The sequence below is a fragment of the Vanellus vanellus genome (assembly GCF_965231255.1).
Source record: "Vanellus vanellus genome assembly, chromosome: 2".
NCBI classification, from domain to species: domain Eukaryota; kingdom Metazoa; phylum Chordata; class Aves; order Charadriiformes; family Charadriidae; genus Vanellus; species Vanellus vanellus.
The window spans coordinates 122,062,662-122,084,494 of record NC_138906.1 but is presented as its reverse complement, the minus strand read 5'-3'; the positions used below and the strand labels follow the sequence as shown (position 1 = coordinate 122,084,494).

The 21,833-nt window shown below is 39.2% G+C and overlaps 2 protein-coding genes across 2 annotated transcripts; both read right to left on the bottom strand.

Moving 5' to 3' along the window:
- Positions 1-871: 871 nt before the first annotated feature.
- LOC309686745 (transthyretin-like) lies at positions 872-7,484 on the bottom strand (the record flags this gene model as incomplete). Its single annotated transcript, XM_082499493.1, has 4 exons — positions 872-979; positions 2,762-2,897; positions 5,515-5,645; positions 7,416-7,484. 4 exons carry the CDS (start codon positions 7,482-7,484, stop codon positions 872-874), a joined length of 444 nt encoding a protein of 147 aa, XP_082355619.1.
- A 2,165-nt stretch (positions 7,485-9,649) lies between these two features.
- Positions 9,650-18,651, bottom strand: LOC309668928 (transthyretin-like; the record flags this gene model as incomplete). The annotated part of the gene is given in 6 exon segments (XM_082479469.1): positions 9,650-9,757; positions 11,693-11,828; positions 16,180-16,319; positions 17,127-17,161; positions 18,562-18,604; positions 18,607-18,651. Coding segments are annotated over 6 exon segments (507 nt in total).
- Between the last annotated feature and the right edge of the window lie 3,182 nt (positions 18,652-21,833).

Here is a 21,833-nt window from a genome sequence, read left to right as displayed (position 1 = left end):
TCATCTGTATTTCTCCTGGCATTAAATAGGGAGCTGGTTTTCTCAGGAAACATCAGTTACCCTTCCTATTTTTCTTTGTGTCTTCCTCTAACCATCGGACACTTTTGTAATAACTGTGTGCTAGTAATTTTTGGGAGTACTTCAGCTGGGGACAAAGGTATTTGCAGAATTTTGTGAAAATACACAAATAAACTTCTTCAAGTATGTTTGATGAATATAGTTTTCTACAACACTGGATATGGACTCTCCTTGAAAGTGTTACCAGTTATAATATATTGGAAAGAAGGCATTTTAAGTATGTGTAGCATCCCTAAATGCTCTTCTACCTTGCTGTCACTTTTAAGATGTTTTTGCTTTATATCTCAAAAATCAGACTTGGGAGGTGAGTTTATCTGGTGATTATGTGGGGCCCTGGGTAGTTAGTCCCATGTGACATCATCTATTGTGGGCAAGTATAGACGGTGGATTGCATTTCCTGTGTTCGTACTTTTCATGAGACGCCTTTTAGATGTGTTTTGTTCGCTTCCTTTGCAAGAAGGAATGTAGTCTATTAACTTCTTGGAAGACACTGGTTTATTCTCAGAATCCCTGTAATGGAGTTTCAATGCAGTTTTTCTAAGCTTAATGTGTTTTTTCAAACCCTAAAATTTTATTCAGAAGAACAGTACAGATTACAGAAATACAGAATACTTTTATTCAGAAGAGTATTTGAAAACAAAGTCAACACACATTCTTCCTAAAGTTAATAAAATGAATAAGTGACTGTTACTGTTAGTGATTTACTATGAAATCTAAAGCTGTTGATACAGTCAGAAACTTAAGTTCTTATCATTTATGGAAACATCTAAATGTTCATGCATAATTTCAGCTTCTATTCCACTGGCTCACTAACGACTGCTGTAGTTGAGTAAGAAAAGGGACTGAGGAGAACAGCAATGGAGTAATGTCGATAACCGGCATCGTTAGCTGTGAACACCACCTGGAAAAAGAAAAAAAAAATACAAGAAAATTAGAAGTGATCTCTAGATACAAGCCTAGATGGGAACCATTGTGATAATTTTATCTAACCTCCTACAAAACTTTGGAAATACCTTGTCTTGTGGTGATTTGATCAGTGTGATCTGTGACTGCCTGTCACACACAGTTTCTCCACTTGTTAAGTATCCTTTGTTAGAAGCATACATGTAATTTATATTTAAAATTTTATCAGATGTATTTATTATCCAAAGTGGGGTTTCCTTGTTTGTACTCAAAAATGGCAACCATATTTTTTTTCTTATTGAAGATCTGCATTGAACCCCACTGATTTGTCTTCATTTAAAAAAAAAAAAAAAAAACAAAAAGAAAAAAAAAAACAAAAAGAAAACAAAAAAACAAACAACCAAAAACACACCAAATCATTCTTTCAAGTATTTGAATGTTTTTTCTGAACTTTGAGGAACAGAAATTAAACATAGTGCTACAGTAACTATCATCAGGCCAAAATATGAAGCAATGAGTTTTTCTACTAGGTGTGTAAGTAGGATTATAGAGAAGGACTGCATTTGTCTTTTGGCCGCAACATGATAATGACCTTCTGTATGCATGATTTACAACAGCCCTTTTAACATCTCGCCCACCAGCTTATGTCCTATGCTTTGATTTCTCCCTGTACATAGCAGATGATTTTGTGTTGTGAGGCAATGGTTGTCAACTTTTGAAATAGATGCAGTTTAATAACATTCTGTGATGTGTAGCATGTGTTCCTTTCAACATTAATAAAAAAGATGCATATGAAACAACCAGCGAAATGACCAAAACGTGATCCCTACTGAGACTTATTTTTAAGAAAGGAGGCTGTTACACTGTGGGTTGAATTAATTTCTAGCTTGGAATATAGACTTAAACATTATCTTGATGTATAATCAGTTTACTTGCATGCTGTAGATTTTTCATCTTACCTCTTATTTCAGCTATCACAGAAGGCAAGACTGTCCAGCATTAACCTTCATTTTTGTCTAGAATAAGGAAGTCATCGATTTCAGGGAGGCAGAAACAAAATTTAAGCCACGTGTTGGCCACCTTCTCTCCAAGGGGATGAGGAATGGCTGTTAGAGCAGCAGTTGCAAATGGTACAGCTGGTGGTGCTCACTGATCTGTCACATATGATAGGACTGATGCTGTGGAGGGGAAGGGGACATCCCAAACCCTGCAGCAGACCTCGGTAGCTGGTTTGGACCACCTTCATCTAACCAGTCTCTCTGTTCCATGCAAGCTAAAAAGGCCTGTTACACTTTTTTTTTTTTTTTTTTTTTTTTTTTTTCCTGTTGCAAACTGAGGATCCAAGCATCCAGAACACAGTTCATACTTCCATTGTCTTTAAAAATCTAAACTTTATCTGCAGCTGTACAAATACGGGATCCAAAAGGCAAAAAAATCCTATTCCCAAGAGACTTGACAAAGAACTCCACCTGTTGTTCTCCCTCAGGTGTCTAGAAATAGTCACAGAAAGAATTGCAGGCTGAAGTAGAGGTAGAAAGGTAGGATGGAAAACCTTTGTAACTAATGCATGTAAGAGCTTAGTGATTGTTACTGGGAAGCTAGTAACTAGGTTCTCTCATGCATATGTTGTTACAAAGCTTTGAGACTGTGGATTTAAAGTGTTAATGTGAAAATATTTTAAAGTGAAAAAGTTCAAAACGTGCAATTAGTAATTGAAGCCTAGACATATAAAGTATCTTTATTCTTTGCAATTAAAGTACAGGAGAAAATGAATACTCACATCAGCATGGTGATGGAAGGGATTCAAACCCAGTCTCTTCCAATACGAGGCTGTGTCAAGCTCAATCTTGTATATCCCTGCTGCAAATTGTTCTTTAGTTGTGAGTTCATGGGACTCTCCGTTGTCATTGGTTTGTCTGTGTGGTGGCAGAAGAATGCACTCTTATATTTTGGTTAAAATCCTGAGAAAAATGCAGTTCTTAGCAATTGAACTTGAGTGATGTCGCGTAGCTTAAGTAATATGATGAATACTTCTATTGATCTGGAATGGCTTAGGTCCATCTGTATTATGGATGCTTCAGAGCTTATCTTGGCATTTGCTACTTCCACGATTGCCACAGCAGATGGCTGCCTGCCATGTCACTACTCTGCATGGTTTGGGGGTGAGCCAGAAGCTGGCATTATTGTTCATAGGCTCTTGGCAGAGTCTTGGAGTTAATTAAATGAACCCACTCAGAGGGAAAACTTCACCACCACTGTAAACAATGTGGAAGCTCTATGATGCACTTACTGTGCTAGCAAGGAGGGTCAACTGTCTTGATTTTCCCATAGTTTTCTTATTTATTTAAATGCATTGAGTTGTTTTATCAGTATGAATATTTTTTACAGTTGGCTATCTGAAATTTGAGAGCTGCTATTTGAAATGATGGTAGGTCGCCCAACAGCGTAGTCTGTGGAATTCCCCGTTGTCTGTATTGATCAGTTGGTTTTCCATCCTCAACAAACAGATGGGTTGGTTTGATTGAAAGACGCTTTCAGTGCTCTTCAAGGCCATAGTACTGACTTGAAACTATAGACCTTTGAACGCCAACCACTCTGGGACTCCAGAACCAATATTGAATGCTGTCTCTCAAACATGTCTCTTGGATTAGACCTATTTCTGTGAAATAAGTTATATAATACTAGTTTTGCGGTTGGGTAGGTTGTCCGCAACTAACACTGCTGCTAGTGCCTGGTTTTAGCAGTCACAAAACATTGTTTTGTGGTTTAGCTGCCAAATCTTTTTCTGAACATATTTTACGCAAATTGCACACAGAGAAAAATAAAGAATTGAAGGGTTTTTATGTCATTGCCCAGTGCATTACTTAGAATTTGGGCTTTAATATAGCTTAGAACTATGAAGTCATAGAACACTACTTGTATCTTACAAGATGCTCTGTAGTCAGTTATCAGATTTTTTTTATCTGTTCCAAATGTCTCTATTTTTTCTTTGTCATAGATTGATCATTGTTAGATAACTGCTCATTTCGCTAATAAGCTTTCTCAGCTGAAACCAAACATATCTTTAACTGAAAAGTTATTTCAGAATCTCTTGCTGTCATTCAATTATTTACAAATTAACAAGGCTGAAGAAGTTGATTTAGTATTATCATGACTTTTACATACCTCATCTTAAGGTTACTATGTTCTTTGTTTCAAATGTTAAGTATATTTTTAAGGCTTCAGTCAACATCTAGCTGTTCAGCTGAGTGTCTTTTATCTAAAGCCTCTAAGATCAGATTTGAAGATAAGTGAACTGAACACCCTCAATGGAAAATTTCACACATTCCCAGTGACAGAATATGTATGAAGCTATCTTTTCGCTTAAGGGGCAATTCAGGTAGGACAAGGTGAATAGATTGTTCTTCCCCACCTTGTACAAATACGTGTGGCCTTCACTGTAGCTATATTTTTCAAGGAGACACATGAGAGCGCTGTTGCTTCTGCTGGGCCACTGCTCTATGGCACCAAAGAGCCACTTACGAACAGTTTCTCGTGGGCCTTCTAGAAATGTGTCTGAGTCTGGGATCCTACTATTGAGATTCCTGCGCTATGCCAGCTTTAGCCCTTATGAGCCCCATCTCACATTTTAGCTAGAACATACTGTTAACAGACCTGGAAAGGTCTCAGGTGAGGCTTGCAACTATCTTGAGGAGATAAGTGTGGAAGTGGGATGTTGCTTATCGAGTAAAGACTGTACATTCTGTGTACTCCCAAATAATTTTTTCAACTTCATTTCAGATTATACTTCAAGTAAAAATTGGTTTTGAGTTTTTAAAGTGTTAAGATATACTAAAATCGAGGGAATTTTTACATAAGTAGTCTACATTTGAAATTCTACAATTGTATTTTTTAAAAGACATGGCAGCATTTAAATATCTGGGAGATTCTTTTTTATTTTTAAGATGTAATTACTTCTCTGTGGGGGAGGAGGTGAGAAAGCTTTATCCCCAGATTTTCTTTTTGACTGATTCCATTTTCTTGCCGCAAAGAAGGCTATCAATTATGATGTGGTATATGTTCAAAACAGGTCCGTGTTTTCTTTTTAAGGCTGTAGTGTTGTGTGAAATGAAAATCAGTTAGAAAGAAGGAAAACAGACAATAAAGGGAGGATTCTCAACCAGAGTCTTAGTTTCAAACAAACTAAAAGGGTCTTCCTGATTCTTCTGGTAACAATACAGCAGTTCCTTAGTGGGTACTAAAAGGTAATACAATCCTTTGTAATGAAATTGAAGAGAAGCGATGATTGAATTAAAGGATAGTTTCACGTACTTTCTTGTGCTCACAGTAATTATAAAACATTATAAAACCATTTTGGTAGTTGAAATTGTAGTACAGTTAAAAGCCAGTCTGCAGCAAGTTCATTCAATAGTATGTTATATTTCCTCTGAGTAAGAGAGACATGTTTGTTAGAGAATATGAAACTGTTTTCAACTATTTGGCCTCTTCCCATTGCCTTTCCCTTCTTTCACTCATTATTTTGGTATGACTTACTTTGAATTTAACAGTTGCCAAGATCCATCTTCAGCTTCTTTATATAACTTAACTGGAACATTTTGAGCTGGACTTCCTCGAACTGAATCCAGAATTTTTATAAAAAGAGGATGCGTGGAGTCAGCAGAGTCCTTCAGGTAGGAAGAGAAAATTTTTATGTTGTAAGAAAGGCAAGCAATTGCGTGCAATAAAGCAGCAAGGAACATTATTCTTTAGATCTACAGAATATACTGTATTTTCCTCAAAGAGATCGCTGTGTACTGAAGAAATATAGCCTGAAGCTCTCTGGGGGCTGGATCCAGTGGAACCCGGGAGGAAGATGTCGGGAGGAGGGTAGTCATGTGCGCTGGGGGAGGCACTGTGGCTGTGTGTGAGAACCCATTTCTGTTTTCTCTTTGGCATGGCTTAGCTACACATCATCTCCAGCATGAAGTGGTAACTAACTTGTGACCTCAACAGGAAATAATTAAATCATCAAAGGTTGTAGGAATGTTTAAAAATCTGGCAACTCTTCCTCTGTACTTTGAAGTGGCAATTCGAGCACAACTTTCTGGATTTGAGAGCCTCTGATGTCTTGTTGACGTAGTTATCTTAATTCTGCTGTAAACTTGAGCACCACGTGGGGACTCTCTCCTAATACCATATTGGATCAGATTTGTCAGCCCTTGGCAGCTGTGCAGAGATAAAAGAGGAAAACCTTCCTTCAAGGGTGGGATGGCTGTAGTTTTACTCCCAACATTTTCATCACAAGCAATGGTTATGCCCTGATGTTTTACCTGTTCAAAGGTAAGTTGAATCAGGGCTTTGACCTTCCATTACCTAATTCTGTAGGTGAAAAGTGAGACAATAGAGCTTTGTGGAAGGTGCTAATCAGGGAAGATCTCAAAATAGTAATCATTGATCTCCATTTAATAACTGCTTAATGAATTGTGATGGAGATATTAAAAACTAAGAGCCCTCTCTTACATCCCTTCTTACAGTCTGTGGTGTGCTGAACCCTCCCATCGGCCAGGAACCCTGTCCTATGTCAGACCAGCATATCGGCATGTGTCTGTGCTGCTTGTACCCCTGGCTCTTCAGGCTTCCTTTCTGGAATGCACAGGCTCCTCGCTACCGTTTCTTTTGAGACATTGACGAGGAACACTCTAGTGCCACCACCTGTTTTCCTGGCTTTTACACTTCTGGGAGCTCAGTCAAAGTCTGCTTCCTCACAAAGGTTGGTCAGGTGTTCGTTTTACCAAAGATCAGAGCTTGACTGGAAGAACGAGTAGGAAGGAAGAAAGAGAGGTCTGTCCTAGGAGGATTTCAAGCTGAAGCGTCTGTGCCTCTAGCTTGCTTTGCTGGAATAAATGAGGCCTCTGGAGGTGGTGGGATCTTGGCTTTGGCTCTGTTCTTTGCTTGCATCAATGAGTGTTGAGATCCCGTCTTGCTTGCGTGGGGTAGAGCTGTAGTGCGTAGAGGAGTAAGGGAGAGGTCTACAGGTGTTTCTTCAGCATGGATCTCACGACAGGAGATGAAACCCCTCACAACAGGCGCTTGTTCATTGTCTTATAAGGGCTGTTAGTTACTTTTCAACAGGCCCAAGGCTTTTGTGTAGGGAATATGATATTTTTTTCCTTTCTTCTCTTACATTGTTTTTCACATAGTTGCTGAGTCTAATGCCAAGTGCTGCTTCTCTAACCATAAAGCCCTCTCACTAATCACTAGAGAAGGAGAAAGAAGGACCAGAAAAAGAGCAGGAGGAGAGAACTATAGTGAATACATACCATAAAATCAAAATAATTGCAATAAAATGGAATATTCTATTTTTCATTTACACCAATTAAAGTATTAAAAAAAAAAAAAAAAAAGGCAAGCTGGGACTACATCAGTACGAAGGACCTCAATCCTGAGACACTTACCGGTGGTGCAGCTTCGGAGAAAAATGCCAGGCCAGCTAAGAAAACAAGAAATACTGAATGAAAAGCCATTTTGCCTACCACTAGGAAGTCTCAGTGTCAGCAAGCAGAAACTGGTGGGATCTGTGATTTTTATATCAAGGCCTCTAAAATGAGGCTACTTATCAGAAAACCTGCATGACTTTCAACATGCCAATTCACACTATTTACTTAGTAAACAATGAGGAAATAAGTAACCCATACAAACATGAACCTTGTCTGCAAAAATAAGTCTCTTCTATCATTGCCTGTGGAAATATTGTGAATATTGCCTAGCTCAACTGCTATGATCTGTTTCTTGGAAACAATGTCTATTCTGTTTTATTTTTCTCTTTTTGTTGAAGAATGATGCTGGATAGATCTCATAGTTGAGAGAAATAAAAATTTGATGTCAACTCAGAAATTTTAGTATCAGTGAGAATTTCTCTGTGGTTATAGCTTGGCTTAATTGACTCGCCCATGTTTATGTATTATGAGATGTCTCCCTGTGGTGGCCTCGCCCCCACCTCTGATAAAAGGTAAGTGGATAGTGTGCTGGCTATCTAGTTATCTTATGCATTCCCCTGGACAAAAAAGATGTTACTTTTGGTTTCCAGCACGATAACTATATACCTACATATCCATTTCTGGAGCACAGTGAAACAGTGTTTTAAGTCCTGTCACTTTACTTGTGCCTTAGATTCAGTACAGGCTCGGGACTTTCCCTGTACAACTGCAAGTCAGCCCCCACCAGAAGCATCTGCTTCATTTTAGGGAAATGTTATTTCTTGAAGTGAAGTCATTTTGGTCTTTGGGTAGACACGCTTGTGCACTCTCTACTAGGTTTGTCCTGTCCTCAGGTAGATGACTACATGCAGAGCAGTTTTTTGTTTTGTTTTTAAAGACTACACTTGTATGAACATATTTATGTCCGATTTCGAGGACTAGGCATACCCCACTGCAAATCAAACTTGCCGTTTTTCAAGCTCCAGGAATAGCAATGTCCCATGAAATCTGCATGCTTTAAGATGGGTGCTGTTTTGGACCTATTTGAACTGCTACGAGAGTTGTGTAACCACAATAGTGTCCAGGAATCGGGGAAAAAAGTAACCAGATAGTGATACATTAAAGGCAAGCTTTTGTAACTTGTGAATTCTCTTGGTATGCAGTCATCCCAGCAGGCTCTGGGTGTAGAGATAAACTCCAAGGTCAGTGGCAGGTGAGCGCTGCTGGTTTCTGAATGGCATGATTTCGGGTAACGGTCTCTGTAGGTTCTGTAATAGCATTAAACAACATTTTCTCTGCTTCAGGGTATCTTAAATACAATAGGTCGTCAGGCTGCAGAAATCGCTGCCAAAGCCCTCAAACTCCTTGGTCAGTTTATCAACGTTGTTTGAATCATAGTCACTCTACAGCTTACCTTTTCCTGTTTCTAAAAATATGAAGAAAGTCTTAAGATGGTGCTTCTATTTTAGGACTTTTTTTAATAATGGCTAGAGATTTGACTTATTAGAGATTTAATTAGAATGCATCTGAATACAGTAGCCAACTGGGTTAAAGATCAAAGTCATTAAAAACAGTGCTAATTGAAATTGCTTTAGAACTTCCAAGATTGATTGAGCAGCAAACTTTTTTCTTGAAGACACAAAGTGTTGAGGTTTACCTGAAGTTTTAAGTAAGGGGACACAGATTTTAACCCTTTCAGCTCTCCGGATATACATATATATATATATATATATATATGTATGTATTTCAAAAATCTTCCTGCATTGTTTGTTCTGCTGCTAGGTATTCAGATTTTCTCCTATTTATCCTGTCACCTAGTTGATAGTGGGAAAGTCTTTAGTCAATTTATTAAGGTAGCACAACTCTATAACTTTCTTACTTTGAGCCAATGCATTTTTAAGGTAATGGAGGAAGATAATAGAACCAAACAAAGTGCTAATTTGCTTCCATATGCTATGCGTGGCTTCCAGATGTCCTTTGCACTTGAACATCATGATGCCTTAGAACACAATAAAACTTCACCAATAGAATCAAAACTATTTTAAAGTAGTAACATTTTATTGACTTGACTGAAGTTGCCAGGTTACAAAATGGGGAAAAAAAAAAAACCAACCAACCACTAACGTAGCAAAAAGTTATGCATTAGCAGTAGGAAAAACCTTTCTCCTAAAAGCCTATGATAGTTCTAGCGGAGGAGGGTGCTTGCATAATGTTTATTCCTGGGGATCACTGACAACAGCAGTGGTTGAATAAGAGAAAGGACTGAGGAGAGCGGCAATGGTATAGTGGCGGTGACCAGAATCGTTAGCAGTGAACACCACCTGGAAAAGAGAAAACTTGTGATCACAATGAACAACGTACATTCAAAACTACCTTATTAAGAATTAGGAAGCACACTCCGTATTCTCTGCAGACTACTTTGCCAGTTCTGTTCAATCGGTGATTTTACCCTTCTGAAGGGTAGCACTCCGCGTTTCTTTGTGATGCTCACTGAAAACTGAGAAATTTGTGAGGTTTGGACCCAGGTCTGCAAGGAGCCTCAGCTGTGGTGAAGCTACATGGAGCTACCTAGCACCTGAGTCAGGCATGCGTATTTCTAGTTTGTGATGTGGAATGGGAGGATGAAGGGGAGGTATCTCAACCAACCAATAAGAAAGACAGAGTGATGAAATCCCATCTAGTGAACTTAAATACAACCTCTGTGCGAGGTGTCCAAGCAAGGTAGGCAGTTGAAGCCCAAATCTGCTTTCTGTACTTCAGTGCCTCACTCCGTTTTTTTTAACACAGCTGGTGATGGGTCAGTTCTTGCGTTAAGAGCAAGAAGAGCAGCTAGACATGCCAAAACAGGGAGAGACCCTTGTCCTAAGATGGTTCAAATTTGCTCCTCTCTAAATCAGTCCCTAGAACTTGGGACACCCAGTTACCAGGAAAGTGTCATCACCTGGGTTAAGCTGCCCCTTTCTTTGGCTCTCTTTAGCCTAATAGTTGATCTATTTTCTTAACCATGACATACTTTCTACAAGGGGACTAGAGAGTTCCCTCCTACATCCTGGTCCTGCCAAAGTCTAAGCTGCTGAGACGTGAGGAATGTAGGCTTCAGTTACCTTGTACGCAGGCAGTCATTGAACTCTGCCCACTTCCCAGGCTAATTTGTTGACCTGGAGGCTATTACATCAAAGAAAATAATCCTCAGCAGCCTGGCTGGAACAGTCCCAACCAGATGCTTTGAAGTACCTTTTGAGATGAAGCCCTTCTGTAGGCACAGGCCCCAGCAGCTTTCAGACATCCAAATGGTTAGGGAATGGTTTTTTTAGGATTGTTTATTGGACCAAAATGACCCAAGCCGCACCTCAGATTTTTGGGGACCTGGGCCCAAGTCATTTGTTTTGGTCTTCCACAGAGCTTCATAGAGTTGCGGTTTAAATCATTCTACAATGCAACCTGCAGCTATTCCAGACCAGTTAATTTGGGGAAACTTAAATGTAATGGCAAATTAACCCTGAAGAATTCAAACAACATTTTTGGAAGTGCCAAGTAAATGTGATAGAATTGAGCACACAATAAACCAGTGTAGGGCTGAGAGCAAAGGGAAGCACAAGACATGATTATATTGCTGACCTGCTTATGAAATTCGGGTGTTGATGAAACAGCCTACTTTTCCTTTCCCGCTATGATTATTTCTTTATATTTTTATGCCTTTTTTTCTATTGCATATTTCAGTACTGAGCAATATTAAAAAAAAAAAAAAACAACAAACAAAGCCAACCAACCAAACAACACATTTTGCCCTGTAATTACAGGTCATACTAGAATTCGTGTATTTCCAGGTGACTGATATGATGGAAATTCCTCTGATTAAAGAAGAGCTCATTTCCTATAAAATGACGGTTTTCAAATCCCTATATTCCTTCAGCAATGATAAAAGCAATCTTTTTTTTTTTCCCTTGTTTGTTTTTTAAATGCTACGTGCTTTTGAATAATGTAGCTCTTTTTGAACAAAGGTCCCTTCTGCTCTGAATGGGTGAATGGGCACAGCTTCACTTTAGAAGAGCTGCGGCAATATTTGCATGGAAGTTGGCTACTTCCTTGGGCTTAGCCAAAGGCTATATACTGCCTTTATTTACCCAATCTTTTGTGGCAGTGAACCGTTTCACCAAATTATGCTGCTCTTTCAGTATTAAAGGACTGTATTTGTTCTTTCCAGCTGATGCCACTACACAATGTATAGTTTATGAGGTATATTTGCAAATACTTACATCAGCGTATTCATGGAATGGGGAAAGGCCAAGTCCCTTCCAGTAAGAGCTGGTGTCAAACTCAACCCTGTATATTCCTTCTACAAACTGTTCTTCTGTTGTGAGCTCATGGATCTCCCCATACTCTGTGGTTTTCCTGTAACGGTAAAATATCTCCATAAATATTTTATACTGTCATTTAGATGCTAAACAGAAACAGTCAATGTGGAATATTTAATAGCAGAGGTGCTGCACAGCCTGCACTGAATGGCTTCTAATCACTTGGAATAATTCCCTCCTCCTATGTAGTGTATGTTTCCATATTGCAGATCCTGTCCTTGCTACCAACTCATCCGTGTACGTCACAAATCAAAGCTGGCTGGCTTTTTTTTGGTCATTTCTGTTGCTACAGCAGGGATTATAGTTAAGGCCCCTCTTTTAATATGATGTTTAACTTGTACCAAGTGCCCTCTGGAACCAAATGTTAGTGGCTTAGGAAAAGGATTGTCATGAAAGGCAAGGTGCCAAATCTCAAATTATAATTAAAGAGAGAAGGGAGATTTTAGTGGAAAATCATTTCTCTTCTTATTAGCACTGAGGCTATAGGTTTTACATCTGTACACTGATCCATTTTTATGTGACCCTGAGTGGTAGTGTCTTGGAATAGCAATTTAGTATTACAAGGTTTTATTAATTTGAATTAACAATGCCTTGGTCAAAGAGCAGGCACCTTTTCCACCGAGTGCTACGTAAATGAGCAATAGGAATTCCCAGCTCAGAGAGATTATGTACTCGGGTCGTAAGAAAAAACTATGGGTGAATGAAGTTGAGAAGCAAGAAGGAAATATAGCTGACATTGCACCCTATTTGTTTGAAAATGAGCAAGCTTTGTACGATGGCATAATTACATCCTTAGGTCCTAAACCCCATTTATCTCTTTTGCCTCCTTTTATTTATTGCAGCTTTTATTTTGCAGCCTCTGCCTCCTCCTTCATCTTATTTGTCATCTTTGGTTAATGGTGGTGAATCAAAAAAGTCTGAATGACAGAGCTTTTGCTTAAATTAAGAAGTAACAGGATTGAGGACCCCACGCTAATCTTCAAGTTTTCTTATATTTCAACTTTAGCACTTTGAAGACTGACAGAAGTCTCACTGGTCCAATACAAAAGAAATCAATCCACTGTATTCAGGGCAGACCAAACCTGCAGAGAATCCAAGCCCTGTTTGACACATGGCTCACAGACAACTTGTGAAGTGTACACATCTGTTTTCTTTTGATTTAGTTAGTACTTCCTGGCTTAACCTGTATTGCCGGCAATAGGTAAAAGGACAAAGAATTCATTGGCGAGCGTCCTTGAAACCGTGAAACAGAATTGCTGAGATTCTGCAGAAGTGTTTAGAGTGCAATTTAGCATTCATATACATCTGCTTATAAGTTGGATAGTCTAGACACAAACCAATTAAAAGGAAAAATGGTGTCTGCCTCAAAATACTTGTTGAGGTAAACAAATAAGTTTTAATTTAAGAAAAGCATGGATGTAGCTCGAATGCTGCTTTCCATAATTGGTTGACGCAGAGTTGCAGATGTTAACCATCCAGAACAGTTGGGAAACTGGAAACAAAACCTCCCTTGAAGACTCTTGCCTGCTATCAGGAGTTAATGGCACTTTCTTAATTTTAGTTAAGTGACAGCCATTCAATGCGAGTGGTCTCGCAAACAAACCCTTCAGCATTACTGGAGCACCTGGATGGGATAAGCTCAAGGCAGAGGATGCCCTGCATTCAGCCCTGGTAGCAAAACGCTACAAGTGATTCCTTCTGAGTAGCACTTGCATTTCTGTCGGAGTGGGGGAATAAATATAGTATGGTTGCTTATTCCTAATTGGATGTAGACTGCTAGCATCTGCTGTAAGATGGACGATTAAGTTAAAGCTGCCATTTTCCAGCAAAAAATTGGCAAACCACTGTTTAAGTTACTATGACTCCAGCCTAGACTGCAATCCTGATCCTCTTTTTCACCGTCTGGACCTTAGTTGCATGTTGTGACCAGGTGAAATCTACTCTATCTGTGCAATGACTGTAATGAACTCTTGGGACACATACTGCACTGAGAGAAACTCTGCCCTCAGATGCAGACTGCTGAGGCAATATCTCGGGAACACGAATTATTATTTCGGAGTTTCTTTTAAAAAAAAAAAAAAAGGGGGTGGGGGGAATCAATTCGAATATGCAGAAACAGGGTGGTTTATTATTATTTTATTTATTTATTTACAACCTAGATCACATGAGAACTATGTTTGGTGAATGCAACTCTTGAACTATGTGATAAGACCTAGATTTCCAAAAGCATGTGAGGAGCGAGAAGGTCAAAGCTAGTCATGGAAGGAGCTCATAAAGAACCCAAATCACATGCTTCCCAGGTTTCTGTGCCCTAAGGCCTTCCTCAGAATGTGTCTCGGCTCCAGTTATCTCTGAATATTTTTGGCTAGACTAATTTTGAAACAAGCCTCAATAAAGTCAGCTGTTGCTATGCTAACTTCCTCCCTGCCTTTTAAATACTATTACTGCAAATTCAGTAGTTGTTAGATGTGTTTGTCTAATTCCCTAAAATGTGTTAGCAAAGTAAAAACAACAAAAAAAAGGTACAAAAATAACTTCTATAGAAATTTGTACAAAATTAACTTTCCATATGCATCTGTTAGGTACTGTAACTTAAAAATAATATTAATCTGACAGGAGTAGTTACAGATTGTGTTCCTTGTTTGCATTCATATTTTTATCATCTTTAACACAGAGAAACTCTGATTTCCCCCCCCCAAAAAATAATTGCAACCACATGTGAGAAAACAGTTCAAACGAGTGTCATGAGCTAAAGTCAATGGTATCGCTGAAAGCAGCTTGGTTAAGATGCAAGTCAAGGGAAAGGTTGAAAACTTTACCTGCAAGAAGAGTGGTGGTTTAATGTTCTTCCACTGCCTTCCCCCAGCAAGACGCTTCTCACTTGCCTAAGGTTAATCCCGTCAACTTATATTTAAGAAGTGATTTGATTTTCACAGTGGTGTACTGACCTAAGTGTCAGCAGAACTTGGCTAAGAAGAACTGTGGCTTTGTCTCCTCGGGCTTGCTGAGAGCAGCGTTGCAACTGAACAAGAAAACGCTGTTATGCCCCAAAAGTGAGGGCGTTTAACACTGGTGTTACATTTATCTTATTCCTCTGTAAATTCTAATTTATATTACATGTACTTGATGAAACGTTTGAAATAATCTGGGTTTCCTAATACTGGCAGAAATACTCACTAGGGACAAGATGTTATCCTTGTCTCCACTTCCCTTGAAAACATGTCATTTTGCAATGGGGTTTCTCTGTTTGTTAAAGTATATAAATCCATTCCAAGAGTCATTTGTTTCTAGACTAACAGTCAGCATTTGGGAGTGGAGGTGTTTGTTTCTCCTTCAGTCTCCCAACCTTTCTTGTTCCTTTTCAATGGGGAAAAGTATTTTTTGGTTTGAGTTTTATAAAAAGAAACCCTTCAGATGGAGAGAAAGGTACCCCTCTCCTTATAGTCTTCTCCTCTGTTTCTTTCTGCAGCTTTTATGTAAATCATGCTATAAAAATGCTAGTAAAAGACATTTGGATGCTCTGGTGGCTCCTGTCCATGGTTGTGCTTGTCATTCAGTGCTTGAATATTCTGCTGTTACTAGAGGTATCCCTTGACTTATTTAAAAATCTGATTTAATGAGTTGCTACAATGAAACTTAAAGAACTGAATACTTCAGCTATTCAAATGTTAGTAAACTGTATTCCCCTGTTACCCATACTTTTCCCACAGACTGAAGATAATAGTATTATTGCCTGCCCCTTAGTGATGTTCTGAGGATGCTTTGTAAGTATTAAGCTGTCGTTCTAGCAAAAGCCATGCAGATCTATAGAAATGCCCACAAAAATGCTGAGATTGTGCTTCTGTGTTGTGTTTTACAATGGGGCTCTTTAAAAGTTTGTGGTCAAGGAGTTTCTTCCAAGCAGCACATTTGTTACACAGGAGAAGACTAATGTGCTTATTATTTGCATGCGTACAGACAAAGCTTACAGAGAGGATTTTGTGTGTGACTGCTGCAAATAAAGCTTTGTATCCATTGCATAAGAAGACAGTAGGTTAGCGTGGATTACCTACAGAAGTCTGGTAAATAGGCTTTTTTTTTTTTTCTTTTTATAGAAAGGAAAGATAATACTGATGCTAGCCGAAAAAAAATATTATTAAACCTATTCCTTTACAAAGATAAGATAAGCATCTCAACACGTTTTCACAATTAACGTGTATTTCAGTTATGGTTAAGTTCCCCATGAATCGGTTGGCTTTTAGACCTGAATTCATGTACTGTTAACAGTGATAGTGTGACAGATGTACTAGAAAACATATTGCTTTTTTGATCAGAACTCCATTCCCTTTACTTCTCAAGTGTTTGCCCAAGGCACCTTGAAAATGGCTCCATAAGAGCGCGTAACTTACCCGGTAGCAAAGTCCTGCCAGCTTCCGTCTGCAGCCTTTTTAAAGACTTTAACAGCTACGTTAGCTGCAGGACTTCCTCTGACTGCATCCAGCACTTTCACCATGAGAGGGCATTTGGAATCAACAGAGCCATGGGAGACCTTGGGAAAAGCAGGAGAGGTTGAATAGGAGCTGTTCACCAGCCCCGCAAAAGCCTTCTTTCAAAGAAAAGATGGTTTCTTATTGCAGAATTAATGCTGACTTAAAAGCAAGTTCCTTGCCAAATGGTATTCAAAGCTAGTTCTCAAACATCTGTTTCTTAAAGCAGAGTGTCTTAGAGCTTTATACTGATCACTTTATTACACACACACACACACACACACACACACACACAGATTGCTTGATAAATATTTAGAGTTGCATATGGCCCTGGGCAAATGTTATAAAGTACACCTTTTTCATGAGGTCACAAATAAGAAAATAGTAAATTATTATAAGTGCAGGAAGAGTAAGTTAGCCTAGGAAGCCAACAAATAAATACCTGTTACATCCCTAGGGCTCAAAGAATGTTTGTTTCTTAAGCTCATTACACTATAAGGAATACTTAGTAATAGTTGAAAAATATCCTTTTCTGCTTTATAGAAGCACTTTTTTGGTGAAGAAGGTAAAGCTACCTCTATATTGAAGATATGGATGTGAGTCATGAACTCACAGAAACAGAGAGAAATAAAAGGTCACACCTCCTAGATCCCTGACCCTTCCTTAATATCCTAAAATAGATGGGTAAACGGCAAAAAAAGAGACAAGTTTTAAGAATTCTGAAGAAGTTTCTTAAAAAATGGTGGTAAAATAACACTCCAGCAAAGCCTAATGGTTACAGAATTTCATGGATGAGGAGGATGCTAGTCATCTAGAAAATCTAGCTTATCATTCTTGTAATGATTGAGTTTGAATAAAAAGAGACTCACCAGTGGTGCAGCTTCAGAGAAAAATACGAGTCCAGCTAAGAAAACAAAGAGCACAGAGTGAAAGGCCATTCTGCTTGCTGTTAGTGAGCCTTGGTGCCAGCAGCTAGGAGCTGAGAGGATTTGGGATTTTATACCCAATCCTACAACAAAACAGGCTGCTTATTGGGTGCCCATATGACTCCAAATCTGCTGATTCTGATTATTTGCTTAGTAAACAGTCCAATCCTAGAGTCAGTCCATGAATAGCGCTGCCATTGCAGTCAATGGAAGGACTGCAGGATCACTAGAGCAAAGAGAATAAGTAACGGACACAAACATGACCCTTGCCTGGGGAGATTAGACTCGTAGAAAGCCCTCCACAAAATAATGTAAATGACCTTTGTTTGCCCAGAAATCCAACCAGTTCTAGGAGATCTTCTTTACCTTGCCCTCAGGTTGTGCACGATAATGACCCAATGCTTTCTCTGTGCCCGCTCCATGTTTCTTCTCAATGTATTCGATGCTTTCTGAAGACCAGTTCCCACATATAGATGCAGACTCAGTATATGGGTGATGGAGTTTGTTCATTGTCTGGCTCAAGCAGTGGTAATGGTCCATGCTGGGAGACAGATTCCCAAGCAGTTCCCCTGCTTCTTGAAAAGGAGCAATGTTTCTTTTTGAAACCTAGTTTAGATAGGATCTGACAACATCTGCCTCTCACCAGTAGTTCCTAAGGATTCATCTCGCCTAATCTTCAGGTAGACATTGAGGTTTCCTCTTGTCACTGGGAAAAGACCTGGAGAGATCTGTTCCCTTGGGAAGATAACAGTCTCAGAAAAGTGAAATGAGCCCTCTATTGCTCCATGTTCCCCAGAAGGAGCCAAGGCAACTAGCGTAGACTGGTAGCTTATGTTAACACCTAGCTAACGTTCTAGTTGTGAAACTCTTATTATACTGGAAATGTTATTGTTATGCTCTGAAATGTACATTTAGGTTTGAGGTTTTTCAGGGCTGGACTAGTCCCCAGCCTATGTTGGAAAGGGGAAGATGTCAACTGGGGGAGTAGGCATGGTGAAGATGGGTATCTCCAGCTGCATCATGGAAAAATTGTCCATACTGTACTCTGTTCTAGTTGAGAGACAAAGAAACAGCCCTGTTTGGCATTTCCTTCTCCCTGTGTCCTAAACAACCCTGAGTCTACAATTCTGTTCTCAGGAGCTGGCACACTTAGTTTTTACTGATTTCATAGTATTCTAACAAAAAGCAATTTTGCCTCTTAACTTGAGTAGGGTTATGATGAAGGTCTTGGAGAGAAGTCATGGACGCTATTTCTCCAGTGGTTTTCATGCCTTCAGGCTGCTTTATGCAGTTGTTCTCTTCAGGCAAAGTTGGTTTTTGAAAAAATCTATATTACAGTAATCTCCTGAACTGGAATCAAAGTGCCCTTTGTACTTACAGCAAAGCAGGCTGATACGTAGGTAGCATTCTACGCTCGCTTTGCATACACATAAAAGTCAATGCAAGGTGCCCAGCAGTAACAAATCATGCTGCAGTTTAGTGCTTGGGGCTGTATTCAGATCTTGGAAAGGTAAATAGTGCTCTTACATCTGTGCATCGACACTTTATTTCATTATTTTTCTCTCATTGTTTGTAAATATTTCTTGGAAGCAGTACTGCTTTGTATGTTAGGAAGAGAAATTATCTGTATTCTAGTACTGTCTTGACATTTGCTGTCAGCTGTTCTGCAAGGAAATAATGCCAAGGAGCTAATGCCTGCATGTGAAATTGCTCTTCTATGGGAGAATGACTTCAAAAACTAATTATTTTTCCTAGGTTTTGCTGCAAGGTAGATGTTTCTGAAAAATCAGGTCTACGGGGATAGTACATTTCAGCTGTCCATATTATCTATTTTACTTTCCTCTTTTATAACATTGACTTTTTGGCAGCTGGTTTTTTAAGTGAATAAGGAGCACGGAAAATTCGAACCCCAAAGTTGAGTTTTTTTTTCTTGTCCTTCATTTGCTGTCTTTTTCAACTCTTACTGTCCCATACATAGCCTCGATAGGGATCCTTTGACTGTTAGCAGGGTCACCATTTTGAAGGGAAATGAGATTTTGTGTGTTTGTGAATCTCCATTCACACATTTTGCAGATAAATAGATTATTTCTGTAAGTTCTAAGATACGAGTGGACTCCGTGAGAATGTTAAAAAAAAAGTCTCCAAAAAAATTTTCTCCAATCTGGAAGACCGTGGAGCATCTAGAATTTACACAGAATTTATTAAAATCCCATGTGAACCTCATTTAAAATTACGGTAGCCTAGTGAAACCAATCCTAGGTAGATCTTCCTCCTTCCATTGTCAGCCTCAACCTGTTAGCACAATATGCTAATGCTTTCTGTAAACTGTATGGGGGGGCTCAGGAATTTGGAATAGCTGGCTGGGAAGAATGATTCTCCCTTGGAGGAGAATCAAAACACGTGATTGTGGGAGGGCAAAGGAGAAAGGGAATGGATAACTGCTGAGCATCCAAGTGCTGATTGACTGTTGTCTGTTTCTGTTAAACCTTTTCTGTGCAATGGGAGTCTGAAGCTTATAAACTGAATAACTTGTCCCAGATTAAAAAAATATGGGAACATGAAATGACAGGAGACTGAGCCCTGAGGAGTAAGGAGGCGTTATGAAGGAGTAGAGAAGCTGCCACGAAGAGCAGGGCAGCTCCCAGAGACTGCCGGCAGGATACATGCCGCAAGGAAAGTGGCGCAACACAGAGCCCGAGCACAGAGCAATAGCATAAAAGCCCTACTGTAAGAAAACAGTAAACAGAGTCACTGACAACTCCTCGGAAAGAGATATTTAGGAATCCTGGTGTGGAAGAAACAGCAGGGTTCCATAGCTAATACAGAGATAGCATAAGGCAATTTGGGGTCTAGGGGACAGACAAAACCCAGAAGAAGGGGTGATCACCCAGCATACAGGGTGATTAGAGGGCTGGAGAAGAGAATGGCAAAAAGTCCCTGGTGTGCACAGTGACCTCAGCCTTATGGAAGCCAAGAAGTATGAGACCCCCAGTTATGGAAAAATTTAGATAATCCTCAAATATGTAAATGCTTTAAGGCTTATCTGAATTCCAAATCAGTTGAAGTTCATCTGTAAAGAATTAGAATTAATACCTAATTTTAATGAAAGCATGTTCCCTGCTTGGAAGCATTACAGTGTTCAGGTCAAGAACAAACACGTCCCACTAATACTCTTGTTTATGTCAAGGATTTTTCCAACTGCGCTACAGTATTTTTCTCTCTTCTGCATAGTCTCACACATTTATGCTTGCTTTACATAGATAAGCTCCTTATTCTCTGCTCCATTCCCTTCTATTTGATTTTATTTAGAAAGCCAACTGCCTCTACATGACAAAATGCTCAGACAGGCTGGAATATCTGACTTTGACCAGAAAAACTTGTAAGCTTCTCCTGTGACATTGGAGTGAAAGGGGCTGATAGATGGTAAGCCATTCAGTAATCCGGATAGATTTCCCTAGCACTTTCCAAAGAATTAATGAATTCCTGAGCTCTGAAAAAATCCTTTCTATAGTATAGAGACCTGAATGTGACGCCTTCTATCACTTTCCTGGAGTAACATTCCATAGGGATTTATAGGAAAAGACATGAGATTTACCTGTCAAAGTAGTTTGCCTGAATTTTCTGAACTAGTGTCGAGAACTCTGATTTTTACTTCACGAGTCTGCCACTGAGATGCTGTGGCAGAGCTTTGGCACATCAGCGAGTGCTCAATGCAGTAACTGCTGAAGCCAGAGAGAGATTTTCCATTGATTTCACTACTTGCTAATTATGTAACGTTTTCCCTCTCTGCAAAGCCAGGGATAATACTTTTCTAATTAAAAAATGTGCTCAGGGAGGTTCATGTTTGAGCTTGAATTTCAATTTGGAAAGAATTGCATTAAAAAATAATGGCATTTCAGGTGTGTGTGGTGTGCGTGTTTGTCAGCCTGCTGCCCACTTTGGTTTTCTACGAGGAGTATGTTTGTTTTTAGAGTTTTAATGATCGTTCTCAATTTTCTTTGCTCATAGGACTAACACTGGCTGTTTTAATGGGAAACAAAGAAACATTACTGATCATAAACAGAAAAATAAGAAAATCAATCTTATCTTGTATCCTATATCAAATCCAGTTAATTTAAAAAGGAGGAAGTGTAAACTGTCAACAAACAATTTAGAAGACACATGGGTTGGGTTGGGCTTCAGGTATAAAATCACAGGTTTTGATCATTTCAAGGTTATGTCTGGGGAGCATCCTGGGACATAGCCCAAAGTCCAAAAAAAAGAAACATCTAAATAGATGATTGTTGCTTTGGGGCATTTGTAATGTACGAATTCACCTGGCACCTGCTCATCTCAGCAGGCGTTTGCTCTGAAGTGTTTAAACTCCAAGGTCACTGGGCACTGATCACTATGAGGTACTACTTCATTAGCTGCCCCCGTAGGCCCTGTGATCCCTCTAAACCAAACTTCTCTTCTTCAGCTTTAATATGTATTCATGTCTACGTACTAATCCATCAGTCTAGACAAGCGATTGCAAAAAAATCCCCAAATCAATGTATACCCAAAGCTCACTGAATAACCTGGTGCCAGCCCTGATGCCTTAACCTTTCCTATTGCTGAAAGATGCTTGGAACTTGCCATGAGATCGATGTTTTTAAAGGTCAAATTCTT